At 43.2% G+C, this 19,464-nt stretch overlaps 1 protein-coding gene across 50 annotated transcripts in view; it reads right to left on the reverse strand.

Moving 5' to 3' along the window:
• The window catches only part of FNBP1 (formin binding protein 1), a 93,341-nt gene that overhangs the window by 3,385 nt on the left and 70,492 nt on the right, over positions 1–19,464 (reverse strand). For 8 of the 50 annotated variants that reach the window (XM_085593869.1, XM_085593851.1, XM_085593847.1 and 5 more), the window contains 9 exons: positions 15,249–15,335; positions 12,125–12,139; positions 11,940–11,975; positions 8,002–8,111; positions 6,174–6,306; positions 5,115–5,236; positions 4,659–4,798; positions 4,132–4,290; positions 585–1,908 (listed from right to left, as the gene is read on the reverse strand). In XM_085593869.1, coding sequence (XP_085449995.1) covers positions 1,874–1,908; positions 4,132–4,290; positions 4,659–4,798; positions 5,115–5,236; positions 6,174–6,306; positions 8,002–8,111; positions 11,940–11,975; positions 12,125–12,139; positions 15,249–15,335 — 837 coding nt within the window. In that variant the 3' untranslated portion in view covers positions 585–1,873. Of the gene's footprint in view, positions 1–584; positions 1,909–3,704; positions 4,291–4,658; positions 4,799–5,114; positions 5,237–6,173; positions 6,307–8,001; positions 8,112–11,939; positions 11,976–12,124; positions 12,140–15,248; positions 15,336–19,464 lie in introns of those variants that run through there. The other 42 variants (XM_085593879.1, XM_085593870.1, XM_085593852.1 and 39 more) reach the window with 17 other exon arrangements.

A 19,464-nucleotide genomic window follows, 5' to 3' on the forward strand; every position in this document is an offset into this window, starting at 1 on the left:
TGCATCTGTTCAAGTGACAGCTCCAGAGACCGTCAGTGACACTGAACAACAACAGGAAATTAAAGCAAAGGATTTGCAGAGGGATCCAGAGCTTTCCTTTCCACCACAGGCTGCAGAAGCCTTTCCTTCTCAAGGGAAGCCAGGAATATGCAGTGAACCAGCCCAAGCCTCCAAGCCCCTCCTCTGGCCAGCTCTGTTCCCACAGGCTGGGGGCTGAGGACGAGTTTTGCCTTTGGCCAAGTGAAGCCACAATCCAGGACGTGATTTGGCCCAAACTGCTGTATCCAAGGGAATACAGGAGGAGTCCAAACTTCCCTTGCATTTGAGAAACCAGGGGAACCTTCTCACCCCCTTTGCACCCACTTCCATCAAATCCCTCCAAATGACAGCTCAAAGAAGTTTCCAAAGAGCCACAATAAAATATTTTTCTTGAGAAAAGTTGCATTTGTGCTTAGAGTGAGAAGCAGCTCTGGGCCGTTTTCTGTCCCTTAGGAAAGTTAAATGCCACTATTTTTTGCCACTAATTATTGCCATCTACTAATTACTGTCATTAAAAAAACTCAAAAACCAAAACCTCACAGGAATGAGAAAATATAATGTTTATTAGAAGAAGACACCATGGTACATCAAGCTATAAAGAGATTCCTGACAGATGATGATTCTTTAAAAAATAAGAATAGAAACAAGACAACCACACTGGCCAGATGGAGCAAACCTTAACACACAACAGCAGTTCCTATGCAAGTCCAGGTGCAGGCAGCTGAGTAACCAAAAACACTTATCAACATCAGAGGGACTGAGTAGTTACCAAAACAGCTGGGTTAAGCAGAAGAACAGCCTATAAAACCATTTATAATTATACACATATAAAAGGATAAAAACAATTCAAATTCAAGTAACTTTAGTCTTTAAGTTATGTTATATACAATTTTTTTTTATACTGGGAGAACTAAGGGTACGTATTTAACAAAAGGATTTTAAAAAGCCACAGTCCAGTTTATAATTACCAATTCCTAAATAATTTGGCAAGCATTAAATAATCAGATACATCCTAGATAAAAAGTGCATCAGCATGGTTAACTTTTACCTATTTATTTTATATAAGTCTAGGCTCTGCATGATGGTTACAGCAAACAGCAGAGCTGCAGCACTGGGAATGCCAGAGCTGTCCCTAAGGAATTACTGATCTCCTCAGAGGTGAGGGGTAACAGGAGCCAAAATGCTCATCAGCCCACAGCTCCAGAATAGTTTTTATCAAGAAGTTCAACCTCCCAAACCAGCCTCCATTCCTGCATGTCACCCAAACAAACATCCAGGCTGTTTGCATGCTGGAAGGGGATGTGGTGTTTCTGTTGGGTGCAATGTGGGGTTTGTACAGAGCTGGTTACTCCATGCAGGACTTTTTGTGTCACACGATTTCACAACATCCCTCAGTGAAAGACAGTTTTGTTCCCGAGCAGATGATGAGGTACCACAGTCAGTGACACAGGGTGGTCAGTCTCGAGCTGAAAGGCCCAACCAGCTCCTGTGTTTGAGAGTTCTCAGCACCAGACACCAGAAAAGCCCTGCAAGATGCTACCCCCAGGTGTGCACAGAACAGCTTCCTGCAGGAATCCCAGCGGGAGCAGAGCCTGCAGCTCTCCTTTCTATTCAGAAGCACAGCAGTGCTGTTTGCACTAAATGGACACAGTCAGGGCAGCACCTTCGTCAGCAGTGACATTTCAGAGCTGACCTGGTACCTAACAAAGTCTTTCAGTGATGGAGATATGACATGTGCATTCATCTCTTCTAAAGAAAACCTTCTCAAATAGAGCTCTTAAAACAACCGTAGCAGCAAACCAGGAGAATAAAGGGTGGACAGGCCTATGCAAACCTACTCAGAGATTTTCTGAAGTGGTTTGTGCACATCTGGAAAAAAAAAAAAAAAAGGCAAAACAAGATAGGCATTACTGTTCTTTTGGTGACAGGGTTTGCCAACACCCTCTGAGCAGAGGCAGCCCTGTAAATGTCATCAGGAGCCCTGACACGGGGCCTGACAGGGCACAGACCCAGCTTGGCTCCTCTAAGATTACGATCAGGGGGGCACCAGCAGCACACAACTTACCTGTCCTGCTCAGCTCAGCTCTGCAGCACAGCCCTGACCACACAGGCTCCAGCTGAGTGAAAAAGCAGCTTCTCACAGAGCACTGAGCAGTGGCACTGAGCAGCCCCTGGCTTGTGGCACAGACACAGCCTGGCTGGGACAGCCACAGGGGCTGTGTCAGCTCCCACCCTTCTGCCACCAGCCTTTCGTGGTGCCAGCTGCTCAACCTTCTTTCCAAAAAGAGGAAAGGATTACTAAAGTTTGTAAATGCTTTAGTATTTACAATGTTATCTTCAGGAATGTCATCGCTTCTATTTCAAGGATTGAATCAAGTCACTTCTACCAATACCTTAAAAATCAATTTGCAGCTTGCAACAAAGTTCACTTTTTAAACACAGCAGCATTTCCTGCAAATCTTTATGCTGCATTCTATGAAGCATTCTCTTTTAAACCAGAGACTTGAGAAATAAAAGAGGTAAACATTATTGTTCCTATACATCAGATATTCACAGATCCATTTGATTTTGTTCCTGAAATCCAGCAAAATTCATGGAAAAACTTGAAATTATCACGAAAACCTCCATTGTGGCTAAAGACATGGCTGCAGCTGTATCAGCCTTCACCCCTGGCACAGTTTGCATTTTTACTCTGATGGAAGATGTCCCTGCCATGGGAGAGGGTTGGAATGAGAGGATCCCTTCCAACCCAAACCAGTCTGTGATTTCATGATTTCCAATCCTCCAGCCTTGTTCTGGGTATAAAGGCGAAGGGATGATCCATGTTCCTCTTTCAAAGGTTAATAAAAACCAACAGAGGGGGCTAAACTTTTTGCAATCTTCTGCATCTCAACTGACCGTGTATTTGCCAACAGGAACATAAAACTACTGTATTATGGCAAAATAAAACAAGGCCCAGATTTTCACCTGCAGCAGACAAGGGACTGCACTGATTAACACCCAACCCAACACTGAACTGTTTAAGTTTCAGTGCTGATTTATGTGTACAGTCCTGGTCCTCTCTTCCTGCTGCCCATAAACCCCAAATAAAATGGTTTAGTTTGCTTTTGACTTGGATGAGGCCATTTGTTTCACACCAAGAACTCTCAAGTCTAGGAAAAACAATAATCTGAAGGATTAAGTGACTGAATAAACACAAATTATTTAACACAGTGGAGTTCTGACACGTCTTGACTTGAAACCTTTTGATTTCTCAGTGTATCCCATTACCAGGTGTTCAGCACTGGCATTTACTGCAGCCAGATCTGCCCTGCAGCACTGCTTCCTTACACAAAATATTTGGGAGGAATTAAAAGCAACAAACAGCAGCTTACAGAGTCCAAACTCTGAATGTCTCCATTGAACTAATGTAAGCAAAAATTAAACTATTAGTTCTGGTCATCTGCAACAGCAAATACATCTGAAATGTAGCAAGGTGGGAAAGAACAGAGGAGCTTTCTCAATGTTTTGCCCATTTATCAAGGACCACAGAGTGCTGTGTAGAGGGGTTTTGGTAAGATCTCCCCTTCCCCTTCCACACACACTGAACTAAATTACCACCAGTTTTTCATCCAAAAGGTCCCCAGAACACAAGAGGCTCTGAAAAGCTCCCACACAGACACAAACCAGCAGTCTAAATATTCCCTCCATAAAGTTCCACCGAGTGACTTTGGGACAAACAATTCACTTTGTGGATGTGTCTGAGATGCCACCTGGGCATCTGAGGAGAGCCTGAACGATCCCAAAGGGTTTTGTGCTTCCTGCACTAAGCTGGGCGTGCAGTGGCAATGACAGTTGAGCAAACACTGTCCAGGAAAGGCTGCATTTCCCCTCTGCTTTCAGGAGTCCCCCACACTACCCTTCTCTGAGCAAGAAAAGCACGTTTTGCAGTACAACAAGCCATAATTAGTCCACACACGGAATAATGCACTTGGTGGCATTATACAGACTCTTAAAAGGCTCTATCTGCAACACAGAGCAGCTTCAGGCTTGGATTATCTCTGTGAAAGCAAATAAAACAATAATAATAGCATTAAATATAGGTCATAGCACCTTTGGCATTTTTGTCCAAATAGACTTCAACATAGGACGTGGGGACATAGCCCTCCTCATCTTCGTTCCTTCGGATCCGCGTCCACCCGTCCCCTTTGTCTTCTTCTATTACATAGAGCATCTCTCCTTCTGCTACAGAGATTGTTCCTTCATTCTGACCTGAAACACACAGCAACAGGCACTTCAGGCTGTGCTGCACAGCAGGAATCAGTAACTCAAACCATGGGGGGACATTGGTGCATCATTGGCAGCCAGAACAGGAGTTTGTGATTCAGGAGGCAGCAGTGTGTACATAAAGTACATAAAGAACCAGAAATGTGACCCTGACAGCAGAGTTTTGGTTCTTTCTCTTATAGAGCTCCTGTGCAACAGGAGAAAAATCCCTGTCTTGGTGCCTTTCTACAGAATCACACCAGATCCTCACTTGCCCTTTGGCTTTTTAAGGTTTAATGGAGGTTTCCCACTTGCCCTTGGCATATGAACGTAAAAAACCCCAGCCTGAAAGGAGGGTAAAGTTTGAGTGATACCTTCAAATGTATAGAGCGCTTTACATGTTCCTATGGTGGGTAGTGGTTCTTCATCATCAAACTCATCATCAAAGTCTGTTGCAGGTACTTTCATCTCAGTCTCCTGGCTTTGCTCTTCTGTGTAACTGCCATCGGGGCTGCTCAAGAGAGGAAAAACACAGCAACTATAGCAACCAACCTCAGCAGCAGAGAGAACCACTCAGTGACCAGGCTTGGGACAAGGGAAAACAACTCCAGCTGGAGCAGCTCAGCGATTCCAGAGCTTACTTGGAGCTGGCTGTGACTTCAGATAAGTGAGAGCCCTCCCTTTTACCATTAAAAGCTGTAAAAAGGCACTGCTTCAGAGCAGCGAGCGAGGGGGCTGTCACACAGCAGCTCTTTGAGGCAGGCTAAGGCAAGGTGAGGCTGCAGAGCCCTGGGTGTGCCTGTGAGCCCCAGCCTGTACAGATACTGTACCTCTCCCTGTCCTGGGCACAGCTGTTCACTCCTGATGGGTTCTGTGCCTCGTAGACCCCGCTCTGGCGCCGGGGCTGCTCCGTCCGTGCCGGCAGCCGCCCCTCCACCTCTGCCAGCCAGCCCTGCCAGACAGACAGACAGACAGACAGACAGTGTTCACCCTGCTGGGACACTCCTGACACCCAGGCTACAGAACACAGGCTGGTTTGTAAGCATGCTCACGTTTTCCTTTGAGCTAATTGAAAATGTAGCTAGTTTTTGGCACTGGGTCCCGGAAACACCCTGACAGAAGCAGTTAACAGCCAGCAGGAGATGATGCTGCTCTAGTCACAATCAAGTAAAAAGATGTGTGGCTGCTTAGAGTAGTCTGACACCAGAAACTCAACAACTGCTGAATGCACAAGAACAAAAGCTGGGGAGAATGAAAGAGCCACTGATTTCAAACAGGTAGGAAAGCAATGGATAGTAAAACCACATCTGAAATTAATGGGCTGTATCTGTTTATGTTCAAAGCATAATGTAGAAAGTGAAGTCTTTTCTCAGCTGGTCTAATCCTTCTCATGTAATTATAATGGCTTCATATATTCCAAACACTCCCCTTCTGCTCTGGAGATTTTATATCACTAAGCAGCTTCCTGTTCATGGCCGGCTATTCCTTAAAACATATTTCATCTCATGGTTTGTCTTGCTTTAGTCTCTAAATGGTGCTTTGCTTTTATGTCACTCTGATTTTCCACAGACGTCTGTAACATGATGCTTCAATTTATTTAATTAATTAAATAAGCATCTGAAGCCCTCTGGGCAGTCCAGAGAGCATCACATTTTCTCTTCACCTCCACTTAGCACAATTTGTTTTCTGTGGCAAATTTAACTGTGGGCTGACTGCCACAGGAGATGGTGCAAGTTTGTGTTACACAAACCAAAGACCCAATTAATGCAAGTGCTCATGTAGCCCTTCCCTCACCAAAGTGCATCAATACATCTGGAAAAGCCAGGAAGGCCCTGCTCAGACCTGAGCATTTGCTGAGCTGCTTTTTACTGCAATGTCTCTTCTCATACCTCGAATTTCTGAACTTCTAATCGCAGCTTTTCAATGTTCTGCCCAAGCTCTGCCAATCTGTGGTCCACGCTCGCTGCATCTCCCATCTGGGGGTTCTTGATGTACACATCTTTCATCTTTGTTAAGGCATCTCTGAGGGGCAAAATAAAAATCAAACACATTTAAGTGCACCTGGGATAAATACCTTTAATAAACTGTGTCTTTTTCACCCTATGGTTCAACCTATCTGTTACAAAGGGAACTGAGAACACCTAGATGGGGCTTTTGCCCTGTATAGAACCAGCCATTAAAAAAGAACAGTAAAATTATTTGCCAGAAGAGAATTTACACTGTTAGAGATAAAAAACAGTGAGTTACCTACAACGTGAGAAGATATTTGATATTGATTTTTAGCCTGACATGGTTTTTTATGTAGTACAACAGTACATACTTGCTGCCCTGGGGAAAAAAATAATAATAAATCTCACCACCATTGCAATCTAGGACAGCTCCAACTTTCTAGACTAATATCTTCCCAGTTTTCAGGGCAAAGACAAACAGTTAAATCATTATCATCCATCATGGGCTGACCTTCAGTTGAGAAAGTGGAACACAGATGTATCAATAACAGAAATGGAGGGCAAACAAGAAATTCTCACCCTGCCTGTTGCAGCCTGTCTTTAGCAACCCAAATAATCTGAGAGATATTTATTTGTTTCACACTGCTTAAAAGGAAGCTGGCTCCAGATGGTTTGTGTTTGCCACAGCACAGGGACAGATGGACTTGAGGCTACAAAATGTGATCCCAGCCGAGTCCCAGGGCAGCTTCTCTCAGCTGCTGATGGACATTTCAGAGCTGGAAATGGAATTGTGGGCTGGTTTTAGGCACAACTATTCAGATTTTCTCTAGGCATTAGCTGGTGGGAGAGAGGTTAATGAGAGTCCCACGGCTCAAGTTAACACTCTTTATACTTTAGAGTTTCCCACCAAACTCTTGACAATTGCAATCCTGTGCCTTTGCCCTGTGTGTATGGAGACTGGGAAAAAGTGTGGGTGGCAAGGAAGTGGGACTGCTCTGTGCCTGAAGCCTTAAGGGACAATGTTGCAAACATATGACTCACAATTATTACTGTTTGTTTAACTCTTATTTAACTGCTGGTGCTATTTTCTCCATCATAAACTGTCTTATTTAAACTTCAATCTGCTGCAATACCATATCTGATTTTAGTGTTGGGTTACCTCGAACCACTAAAGAACAGAAAGAAAAACCTACACAGAGACAAACTTAAGTTACCACAGAGGAAAAAAACAAAGCAATGAGAAATCATATAACCACGTGCAATTTTCTTTTCTTATCCATGATAGAAAATATAAAGGTGAAATTCTGGGTTAGTAGGCAAAATAAATAGGTTCTTGAAAGCAAGCTGACACAAAATGTAGGCACATGAGTACAAATGCAAAGCAGTATTTAGGGACAGACCAGTCTTGAAATCCTTCAGGGAAGAAAAGTTTTGTGTCTCACAAACAAAACATGCTGAATCTTTAATGCAACTACAGAATGTGAACAAACACAAAGCACAAATACAGGCTGCCAGAATCAATTAAAAGTGTGGAGCTAAAATAGCCTTATTCTCAATCAGAATGATAAATGCAGCCTTGTAGAAAAAGCATTCACAGAAGCACAGGAGTCATTATCTTCCTGCTTCCAGGAAATCTGAGCTACAGATCAGGCTTTGGATGATGCCATCATCTCATAACAGCCTCTCCTGTTGGGATCTACCCACATCCATCACACACAGGGGCTCTGCTCAGTGCAATTTCACTTTTCATTGTAGAGGTTTGGCTCACCTTGAATCCATCTCTTTCTGAATGTCCCTGTTTAGTTCATCGACCTTTTGCTGAAGCTTCTTCCTTCTTTGCTCAGGTGGGAGATTGCTGAAGTCTTCTGGGCCTGCTCCCTGCACAGAGTGGAATGGAGGGTGGGGGGGAATAAGGAAAAAAATTAATAATCAATCTGAAAGAACCCTTTGGGATTGCATTTTGAAAGCAGCTCACAAAAACCTGTGCAAAATCACAGTGGTCTGAAGCATTGTTATCATTTCTAGTGTGTTATCAGTGCCTGAATGGTGAGGAATCTGGATGCCCTCAAAATGATCCCAGGAACATCCTGCTTCCCTAACAGTGGCTAATGGAAGATCAGCTGGAGAATTCCAGAATTCAACAGCAAAGATGAGAAATTATTTTTATCTACAGTTTTATCATAAATTTTTTAAAACAGAGTTTCCTTCTCATGGAAAGCTGATCCTTCCTGCCTTCTTTCACTCAGCTACAAACAGTATTCCCATAAAAAAGTAGTTCCTGCCTTTTATTCCCGTGCCACATTTGCACTTCTCCTGTGCACTGCTGACTGACTGCTGCTCCAACACAGTTCATTTATGTCAGAAAATAAATTGCATAATGTCATTTACAAATGTCAGGGTTCTCCTCAACACACCAAGCTAACAAAGGCATTCCCCACTGGACTCTGCAATTTAAAAAACATGCTGCTTACTGTCCAGGGTCCACATTCCATGCCAAAGTCTCTCAGTTTTTCCTCTCTCACTTGTATTCACATAAAAACTGGAAGTTATATCAAAGCCATGGAATCAGTCAGTTTGAAATCATAACCAAAGGAAAAAAAATTGAAGACCACAGTGGTTACCTTTGTGTGGTTCTGCTTGCAAACCCCTTTTCTGCCTTCTCTCGATTGCCTCAATTTGATACAGCAGATAGATGACATATAAAATACATCCACACTATTTTCTTCACAGTAAACCTATTTTTGTCTTGCCAGAAGGCAATGGAGGCAGATTGGGTGGGCTATACTGAACACATATTAATACTGATTAGTTGCACCCATAAGGGAATGAGGTTCTTGTGCATGAGATTGAATTTGGACAGGGTTTGCCCATTTTTGCTTCTGCTCATTCCCTGTCCCATTTCTAAGGGGGAATATGGGATATAGAAGGGTAAAACCACAAAGCTGAGTAACCAGATTCAGTGGTCCATCAGCTTACTGAGAGCCTGTGAGCAGGGCTGGGCCAGCAGTCCTGCTAAATCACCAAATTTCTCTTTGAGGAGAGGGATTTAGAGGAGACACTGCCACAAAAGCTGCTCATTAGACCTTGGCTCTGTACTGAATGTGCTGGGACTCTGTGACTTTCTCCTGCAGCTGCAGAACAAGCTGTTCAAAAGTCTGGGGGTGCCAGAGGTCACCTTCTCCTCTGGACTGACCATTCCAAAGTCACAGAGCAGGCCTGAGGGAACTGCTGCTGTACTGATTGTCAGCCAAAGATGGCATGTGCCTCTAGTAAATCCTTGATCATCTCTGCAATAATAGACTTAAAATTTCATTTGTGAGACAATAAGAAAGCAAATTTAAGACAAATTACTTAGAAAGTTATGCTGATTCTGAAACTGTCCCCACACAGAGTTCTACCAGCGCTTACATCACTTGATGTGCCTGGTAGAGGAGAGATCTATTTTAATTTATTCTTTAACGTTTAGACTTTGCTTGACAGCAACTCCCACATCACAACAGATATGAGAGTGATTCAATCTATTTTATGGATAATCTACGCTAAAGCCACACACACCTTTTTAAGGCAAAGCATCTGGAGCAGCTTTGTAAACAAACAAGCACTTACAGGAAAGTCTAAATAACATATTCTGATATATCCTCCTCACTTTTAAGCAGAAGAGACAGGCTCAAAAATATCCCCAGCTGTACATTGGTAGAATGCAACAGACAGAGTGAAATTTGGAAAAGCATCATTTTGGTATCTCATTTTTGATTCTTCAAACTAAGCTGGACTAAATCCAGCAGCTTGGCTCACAATGCTTCAGACCAAGGCAGGAGTGTTTGCATAGAGCTGCACACCCAAGGCTGGGAGGTGATCTCACTCCAACTTTAGGCTGTGCTCAGAAATTTCCTATCAGAAGCTGAAGCCTCTGCTCCAAAAAGGAGAGTCAAGGAGTTTTTGCACATGCTGGGCACATTTCATGCTCTCAAGCACAAACACACCTGGGCTACCTCTCAAGCCGTGGACATTGCCTACGTTTTTAGAAATGCTGCAGCAGTGAGGAGAGGGGAAAGCTGTGCTATTTCTGATGTGCTGCTCACAAGGTCTCCTTGCAGAAAGATATTGAGTTAGGATTCAAATTGTCCCCAAGATGAAGGACAGTGAAAATAGAGCCTGTATCAGGACCAGTTTCTGGACTGAAGCTACATGTGAGAACATGAGCTTTTTCAGCACCAGTTTTGGCTCTTGCATAGTGAGGATCCATGAGGAGATTACAAAAAGCTGCTTTTCTCCATCTGAGGTGAAAATGGGTCTCAGCCCTCCCTGCACATCTTTCCAATTTCTGCAATTCCCAGGGAAAGGCCATGTCAGCCATTTTTGGAGGATTTATTCCTACATACAAAGGCTTAACTCAGCTACATAGCACACTAGCACTGTGACCAAGAAAATGAGTGGAAATTCAGTATAAATGCAGTGGACTCCCAGGACAGTGGCTTGGCAACAGCCAAAAGAAGGTTTGCATGTATTCCAGGCACTCCCATCATTCCTCAGACCTACCACAGGTCTTCAGTGAGAAGCAACCTTGCTAAAGGAGCTCAAGAAAGTCTCTGTGCTGCCAGAGCAGCAGCAGGACCCGAAACACGTGATGGCCCACATGTTTTTCAGGATGAGCTGCCATGAGCAGAAGAGGCTCACAGTGATGTGTACAAGTACAAAATATGTGTAGAATCCCAGAACAGATTGTGTTGGAGGGGATCTTAAAGCTGATCTTGTTCCAACCCCCTGCCATGGGCAGAGACACCTTCCACTGTCCCAGGGTGCTCCAAACCCCATCCAACCCCAGCCTTGGACACTTCCAGGGATGGGGCAGCCACAGCTTCTCTGGGCACTGTGTGCCAGGGCCTCACCACCCTCACAGGGAAGGGAAAGAACACCCAAAGGCACAAACTGGTGAAGAGTAAGAGAATTTGGAAGCTGACACAGTTTAGGTGTCCCTGTGGATCCTCTGAGGTCCCCAGATGCCATCACTGGCTGCAGCTCTCACGTGTTTGCACAAGGTGGGGCAGCAAACCAGGCACCTTCTCCTGCTGAGGGGCTCTCCAGGGCCAAAGGAATGTGGCCAAGCTGTGGGACATAGCAAGGTGTGGAGTGTCTCAAGCAAAACAGTTCCTTGTGCATGGGGTTCAGCACGTAATTTGCTTTCCCAGGTCTGTTCACTCCTTCCCTTTCCAGCTCAGTAACATCTTTATCTTACCATAGCTCAAGTAACCTTCCCAGCTGCATCCAAGATAGAATGTAAAATTCACAAAGACTCATAGGTCTCAATTTGCAAATTCAAATCAGATTTGAGTTAACCTTGTTGGTTAAGGTTTACAGAACTTTAATTAATATCATTATTGGTTATTCTGAAGGACTACATAGGGCTGTAAAATGTAGGTGATAATGATGCAGATTTCCAGTAATACTGGACATGGAAAGCAAACTTTGCAGCTACTTTACATAGAAAGACATAAATGGCTCTCTGGAAAAAGTTCAGCAAGCACAGAGGCCTTTATTTTAATTTTTCCCCTTCTTTTAATGTTTTAATGTATACTTATATAGTAGCAGAATTGCTCAATACTGTTTTTCTACATTTTCATAGCCCTAGATTACAATAAGTGAAAACTAAACTATATATTAGAGTTAATTTTTTAGCAGCTTATTAGAAGACTGAATTCTGATCACCTCTATTAGACTCCAGACCTGTGTATTCAGATTTATCTGATAAACGTCAAAAAAAGCAAACACAAAGAAGAAACAAATTTAACAGTTAATTTCAGTGTCATGTCACATGTGGCACAGTGCACATTAAAACACACACAGGAAATTGTGATTAAAACACAGGACAGGCATGCTGTAAATGTGCTTACCAGCTTGAGAGAAAGCTTCATGTAAAATTGGAGAGATACAGGGTGGGGGGAGAGAGAAAAAACAACAGTGCATCAGTAGAAGAGGAACTTTTTCAGGCTGATGTTACAATAAAATGACACAAACCCCTTGCTGTTGGAAGGCAAAATGGGTCACACTAACAGATCTGTGCAAAAGTTCACAAGATGGGCTTGGGCAGCTGCCATGACCTGGCCAGAAACAGGAATGGGAATGCTGGACCTGGGCAGAGGTGACATCAGGCCTGGACTGACTGACAACAGCTACACCAACAGCACTGGCAGTTCTCACCACAGCACTGAGGTGGGAAAAACTCACAGCTTGCAAATGCATGGGCATCACTTTAGATGGAAAAAGTGCTGAAATGCATCAACCACTTCATGGAAGGGCTTTGGGGCTTCAGCCCTGAGCCAAACCTTGGTGGAGAGGTGAGGAACTCCAGCAGCACCCAGCACCATGGGACCTCCAGGGAATGCCTGCTTCTTGGCTACAGCCAAAGGACAACACCCCTGACTGTCCCTGCGGACTGCAGAGTGCTGCCCAGGCAGGCACAGAAAGTAATTTCACATTCTTGAACAATTCAGAAACAAATACTCAGACTCAAACGTACTTTGGCCATAGTCAGACAAGGTCAGGCCCAAGGAGGAGGAGAAAAACATCTATTCTCTTGACACCAAATTGGTTCTATGACAGCATGATAAGACATTGTTCAGCCTCCTTAAATGATATACATGATCTAATTCTTCAGAAGTTACCACATTTCCTGGGACAGAGCCCAAATATTATCTTTTAGTGACTCTGGGAAAGCAAGACTGAAAGCAGTGTGTGCCCATGGAGTGGCACCTCTGCCCTGCCTCACCTGCACTCACAGCTCTGGGCAGGTGCCCCAGAAACTCCCAGGTGAACAACTGTAAACAACACAGAACCACCAAAGCTCCCAAAGCCTCTTCCAGCACTGCAAAATGACAAAGCAGCTGCAGTTCAGAAGGATTTCCAAGAGATAGGGGGACTGACAGTGCTCAGGTCTGTGCCAAGCACAAGTGAGCTGCTGCTGGAGATCTAAAGCCAGATAGAAAAGGAGAATCCAAACTCCACCCAGCCTCCTCCTCCTCCTCCAGGCAAGGGCCACTGAGCTGCCCTGCCAGCTCTCAGGGCAGTTGTGAAATGCTCCAACAACCCAACAAACTCGAGGAGCATAAAAGCACACACTCCATGTTAACAACATGGAAGGTAAATGCTGGAAAATGCCTCTCTCCAGGCAAGGATTTGTACTGCCAGACTTGGGAACCTTTTTCCATTAAAGTTCTCTGCCACTACCAACAGCTCCTGGCAATGGTGTTCTCAAACAGATGCTCCATTTCTAGCAAAAACACAGTTCATTAGGATTGGATTTAAAATAAAGGCTCCACACCTCTTGTGGGCAGCTGATTTAAGAAATACTATTTTTTCTTCCCCAAAATAACAATTCCCATTAGTTACCAGGATTTTTACAGCAACACATGCCAGCCATTCAAGGAAAATAAATGATCTTGAAATAGCAGTGAAATGCTGCATGTGAACTGATCCTTCAGTGACAAGGCAGCAGTGACACTTCCCTCTGCAGTCCAGTCCATTAGGGAACAAACACATGATAATTACAGTGCCACGAAGAAATTCACCCTCTGAGCTAAAGAGGTCATTAAAAAAATAAAGCAAACAAAACCAATCCATTGGAGAGAGTAATCACAGAAGGAGAAAGAATGGTCTGAAGAAATTCAGCGTTGGCAGCTTGTGTTTACATCATTGCTTTAGCACTCCTGTGAACTTTAGCATAGACATGATCAGCACAAATTGAGATTCTTGTACATAGATACAGACAAGACTCATGGTGCAGAATAAATATTTACCTATGAAGCACTCTAAAAAGGCACAAATGTATGCTACATGCGCTAGTGGCTAAACACTACTCACTCTAAAGGCACTAAATACTGCGGAGAATCATCTGCATCAAGGCTATTCTTTTGCTGCAAATACAGCAAATTTGAAAGGGATTACAGACACTGTATGCCCAATTCTTTTGCTGTTAAGTATGACAAAAATAGAGAACTTATTAATAGCATTTCCAAATAGTACATCAGGGATTGTTATAACCAGTATAAATAAAGCAGTTCATAGGCTGGAAACAATGAAATGCTGAAATAAGTCATGTTCACAGTTTTCAATTTCTGAAATTTATTGGAAATTTTACATGACAGTGATTCAGTTTCTATAAACAAATATAAGCAGATAGAAAATAAATCTGCATTAAACACTACATAACTACTTTTGCCCATTCTGTTGGGTTTTCACAGCTAGAAACTTGCTCACAGCTGGTGGGAGAACAAAGGCATTTTCCCCCAAATGATCAAATAAGCTACATTTCCTTGAAATGAGCAAATGTGTTTCAAGCTGTCAATGTAAACCAAGCCTAGCTTAGTCTTGCAGGGAAAAAAAATGAAGAGTCTAAGAGCCACAAGCTTCAATAACACATGAGAGAGCATGAAAGCCAGCAGGTCCATGTGTTATTGGACAGTCACGGCCACTAACCTCACTTACAGGAAACAGGGTTGAAATAAATCACTGGACTTCCATACATACAACCAAGAGGTAATTTATTTTTTTCTTAGTGGCCCTGTAACAATCTCCCCATTCTCTGCTTTGTCCAGGTAGCAGTTTTAGAGGTCACATATCTTGATTCCATGAACTATCATCATTATAGACAGCTCACAGAAGCTTCCAAGGGCTCTAGGGAATGCTTCACAACCAAGGCACAGAATTCCTGTCCATCAGGGCTCGTGATGCTCAACACTGCATTCATTAAATAATTTAAAATATATGTGCAGAACCTGTTCGCAACACTTTGAATTTGACAGGTCCAGCTACTTTAATTGTGCCAATTTCAGCATTTCCAGGACTAGCAGACATTATCTTTCCTGCACATCACACTGTAAGCTGCCACTTGCCTCCCACCAAATTTTCCTTGGCTCTTTGACAAAGCACATTCCCACAGCACACTCGGGCCGGCGTTGTAAGTGGGGTTAGCGACTGTGTAGCAACAGTATGGGCTGATCACACCATACTCAGACTTACAACATATTCCCTAGCCTCAATGGCACACGTGGGTGTCCCTAAAGTCCTCTTCATGAGTTCTTTGTGAATATACAAAGACTGTGTCTGCTGGTGAGTCAGCAAGAGAAAACACACATTGGTTACACCGGGGACGAGCACAGCACCTCTGTGTTCACTGCTTCTACAGCAAAAGGCAGCTTGGTGTTTAGCCACCCTCGAAGTGCAGAGTGGGAGCCTCCTGGGAACCAGGTGGATATTAAGAGTTCAGCATGCTCAGAGAGATCAGAAAACATGGTATGTTTAAATGCTTGTTTAAACCAAGGTCAGAAGACATCTCTCTTGGTGCTAGAACAAACCACGGATTTAATGACCCCACCCGCCGAAAAGTCCCAGCACAGGGAGAGACATTTAGGAACAAGTGTTCCCAGGGCAGGGAACAGAGCAGGCTGGAGAAGGAGTGGTTTGCTTGCTGCCTCTGCATGCTCACAGAACAGCAAAGTACTGATCAGTGGGGCAGATTCAGAGCTTGGTGTCGAGGGACAGGAGTGCACAGAGTGTCCGAGGAGATGGGCAGGGAGGGACACAGCAATGGGTGCAATGGAAATAAAATCACATTGTAATGAAGTCAACAACTTCCACTAGAAAGGAAACCACAAAATTTCCTCCATGTGCTTTATGGAACTTGGATACTGGCAGTATTGTCTTCCCCAGCTCCCAGACCGTCCTCCCTGCTCAGTCACTTCCCAGGCTCTGGGGAGAGGGAGGAAAGCCAAGTCCACACAGCGCACATGGAGTCATTCAAAGGTGTAAGTTCTACCCCTGGATGTTGTTAGTTTGGAGGATTGCTCTTTCAAAAAAAGGTGCTGATGTTACTGCTGCTGTAGCAATAAAACTAAAGAAGACAAAATTAGTACCAACCAGTAGAATACTGAGTTTCCTTTGTCCTCAAAATGGAATTAGAAAAAGCAGAGCAAGCATAAATGAAATTATAAGTTATGTAACTGGTTCCTCTTTCTTTGTGCTCTTCTGCCATTTAACTTCCCTACAAAGATGAAGTTGATTTGAAGTGCTACACTAATTTTATAGTGTCTTTTAAAGCAGCTATTAGAAAAAACACTCAGAAAATATGTATGACATTTTTTTCCCATTCTCCTAGCTATGATCCATAATAAGCGCTCTAACAGTTTTATAGTATTCTCTGTAATGGACATTTCTGCTGCTGGGGTTAGAAGAAAAAAGCTTTGAGGGAAATACAAAGATGTGATTAGAAAACCATAGACACTGACAAGAGTCAGCACCTAAATATTTAATTTTTTTAAAAACAGACTAGGATTTCATATTGGCAGTGACCACTGATACTGGTATTAATGCCTTCACATTAACCTTGCATCTGTTGTGAATTGTTCAGGCATCTGTTTCCTTCCATGAAAACAAGATTCATTGGATTTTTGGTTTGGAAGCAAAATTAAAACCAGACTGGGCACAAAAAATATCATAGCTAATTATATAATGTGTTTTAACAGTCACCAGTGATTTTGCCAAATGCAACTTAAGATGCTAAACCAAAACTTTAAAAGGAAATTGCTAAAACATACTCCCTTCTCCAGACACATTCTGATCTCCCAGATTTCAAGGAGGAGCTGTATGGGAATCCATTCCCGTGTTGTGTTTCAAGGATCAATTACCATGTGCAATTCCTGCTGCTGGAATTTATCCTGCTACAGTCTCAGGACTTGCTCATATCAAATAGTTACTTTTCTTTTCCTTATTCCTTAAGACAGTGTAAAAAAAAAAGGAGTGTGATCCCATTTTTTCTGAAGTAAACTTTTTTTCCCTGGCATTGCAGGATTTGAGAGCTCAGGTTATCAAGAAATCCAGGAAGCACCTGCTTGGCAATTTGGCTGAATACTCTAAAATAAGACTTAAAGAGCCTTGTGGACACCTTCACTGAAGGTGTCTGGAATGGAATTCTGCCAAGGAACAAACCCAGCAATGCAGAGACAATTCAGAGCAAATTAAATGATCCAGAGTCCCAACTCCTGTTACACTGTGCTGCCCTGCTGGTCCCTGCACGACCTTCCAAAAAGTTTCTTCCCTGATGTACAGATCAAATGTTCTTCTGTGCAGAGGAGAGTTCCACCCTACATCCTCCTCATTCCTCTGGGAGCATCACAATCCAGTATTCCTGACATTAATGCTCATGCTCCTGAGCAAAATTAACATGGTTTTGGATTTTACAGGGGAATGGTAAAGAACTGAGTAGAGGAAATAATCTTACTAAACTTAATAAGGTTAAAGCAGAATTAGCAGTATTGTCTAGTTCTAGCTAACACAATAGTGGTCACATCAGCTGAAACAAATACCAAGCACTCATTTTTCACCCGATAATTAAAAGGGTTTGTGGGTGGTTCTTTATTTTCTTTTTGCCTGGTTAGAATGATTTTATTTTTGAAGGTCATATGGCACTTTGATGATCTCTTAGTCTGACCATTTGCAAAACACAAATCACCAAGGACCTCTAAAATGTGAATTTGACATGTCTCCAAATGAGACAGAGCAAGCTGCCAGAGGTTTTCAGCTTCTCCTCCTCCTCTATATCTCTAGATGATCCAAGGGGCCTGAATTCATCCCTCTGGGATAAGAGATGATGATCTGAACTGGACTCCAAATCCTCAGGATGAGTCAGGCAGGAAAAGCATTTACATAGAAACATCCTGGTAGCTGACAGGGGAAGGAAATGAAATAGCAAAAGAACACAGTGAAAGGTTTAAATGAAAATTTAGCAATAGCCCTTCCTTGCACATTCTCAGTGAATGTATCAGCAGAAATTTGAGGGACTCCAGAGAAGACTATAGCACATTGTTCTCATTACTTTGCCTTTCACACAAAGGACTTAAAACAATATGGCATGCAAAATTCTTAAGGTGTGCTTGGATTTCTTAGCTACTGAATACATCAAATAATGGCCTTCCTTCAGGAACTATGAAAAGCAATTAGTTATAATTGCTTATATGGCCAAGCAAACACTCAACAGGGATTCATACATTTGAAATACAAACTGGTGGACTGCCCATGGAACTACAAACCAGTATTTTTAACTCAAGTAGAAAATACTCAGCACTATTTTCAACATTCTGTTCTCTGAATGCCACTATGGAGCATTAGATTGCCACACACCCCTGACCTCCAGCAGTGCTTCACCCCAAAGTGACCCAGTCCTGCCCAGGACAAAGAGGGCTCCAGTTGTCACCTCTGGAGTGGTGGCACCACCCAGCACACCCTCAGCTCTGCTGCTGCACAAGCAGAATTGAAAGTCTGTCTCCACTTGGAAAAACCACTGAGAAAAGATGCTCTGAGCTAAATTGCAACTGAGGTAAGGAGGGACACGTACAGAACCTGCCTTTGGACAGCTTAGAAGCTTCCCACTTCCTCAATGAAACAGGGATGGGAAGAAATGAGATTTTTTGTGTTCTGAGTGTCCCATTAAAGGGCAATTTCCTAGCAAAGAACTGAAACTGTTTAAAACATCTCTAACTGTTCTGTCTGTACCCAGATGAGACAGTGCATTGTTTACAGCACTGTTCTCAGTTCTTGGTAACCAACCACTGAAGTTCCCCATGGAAATCATCTCTGCTTTTATACAGCTCCAGTCCTCAGTCCTAAATGAGTGCCTGGAGCAGAATTTGGGTTTTTTAAAGTAGTCACTTCCTCACTGTTACTGTCTGCTCCAAAAAACATTTAAAAGACTGAACACTTTTGTCTCCTTCCTGTAATTTTTACAGCAGAAATAATTCCAAGGGTTTCACCTAGGAGGCAAAGCCATGCTGTGCCAGCAAATTTTCAGTAGAACCATGCCATGTGTGAGTTTCTGGGAAGATAAAGTCTTATTTTTGTTTGAAAAATGGCAAATTTAATTCCACACAAACACTTCAACATTGGTTTATGAATATAACCACAGCTGTTGTCAGCAACAGGAAGAGCAGCTGACCTGGAAAACCTCAGGCCATAGTTCCAATTTTTGGAACAGTGGCAATGTGTCACTAAGTGTTGGTCCAGTGTGACCTAAACCCAGATGAATCCCCAGATCAGCCATGGGGCCTTTCAGCATCTTTCCACCACACAGGGCTTAAACCAGCACTAACACACTGCACTGCAGCTGCTGGCAGGGGAATCCCAAATCCTGCTCTGTCAGAACCTTGCCTCTGTCATTTGGAGCTTGCATACTGCACCAGTAAGG

The sequence above is a fragment of the Lonchura striata genome, chromosome 17 (genome assembly GCF_050655825.1).
Source record: "Lonchura striata isolate lonStrDom1 chromosome 17, ASM5065582v1, whole genome shotgun sequence".
Taxonomy (NCBI): domain Eukaryota; kingdom Metazoa; phylum Chordata; class Aves; order Passeriformes; family Estrildidae; genus Lonchura; species Lonchura striata.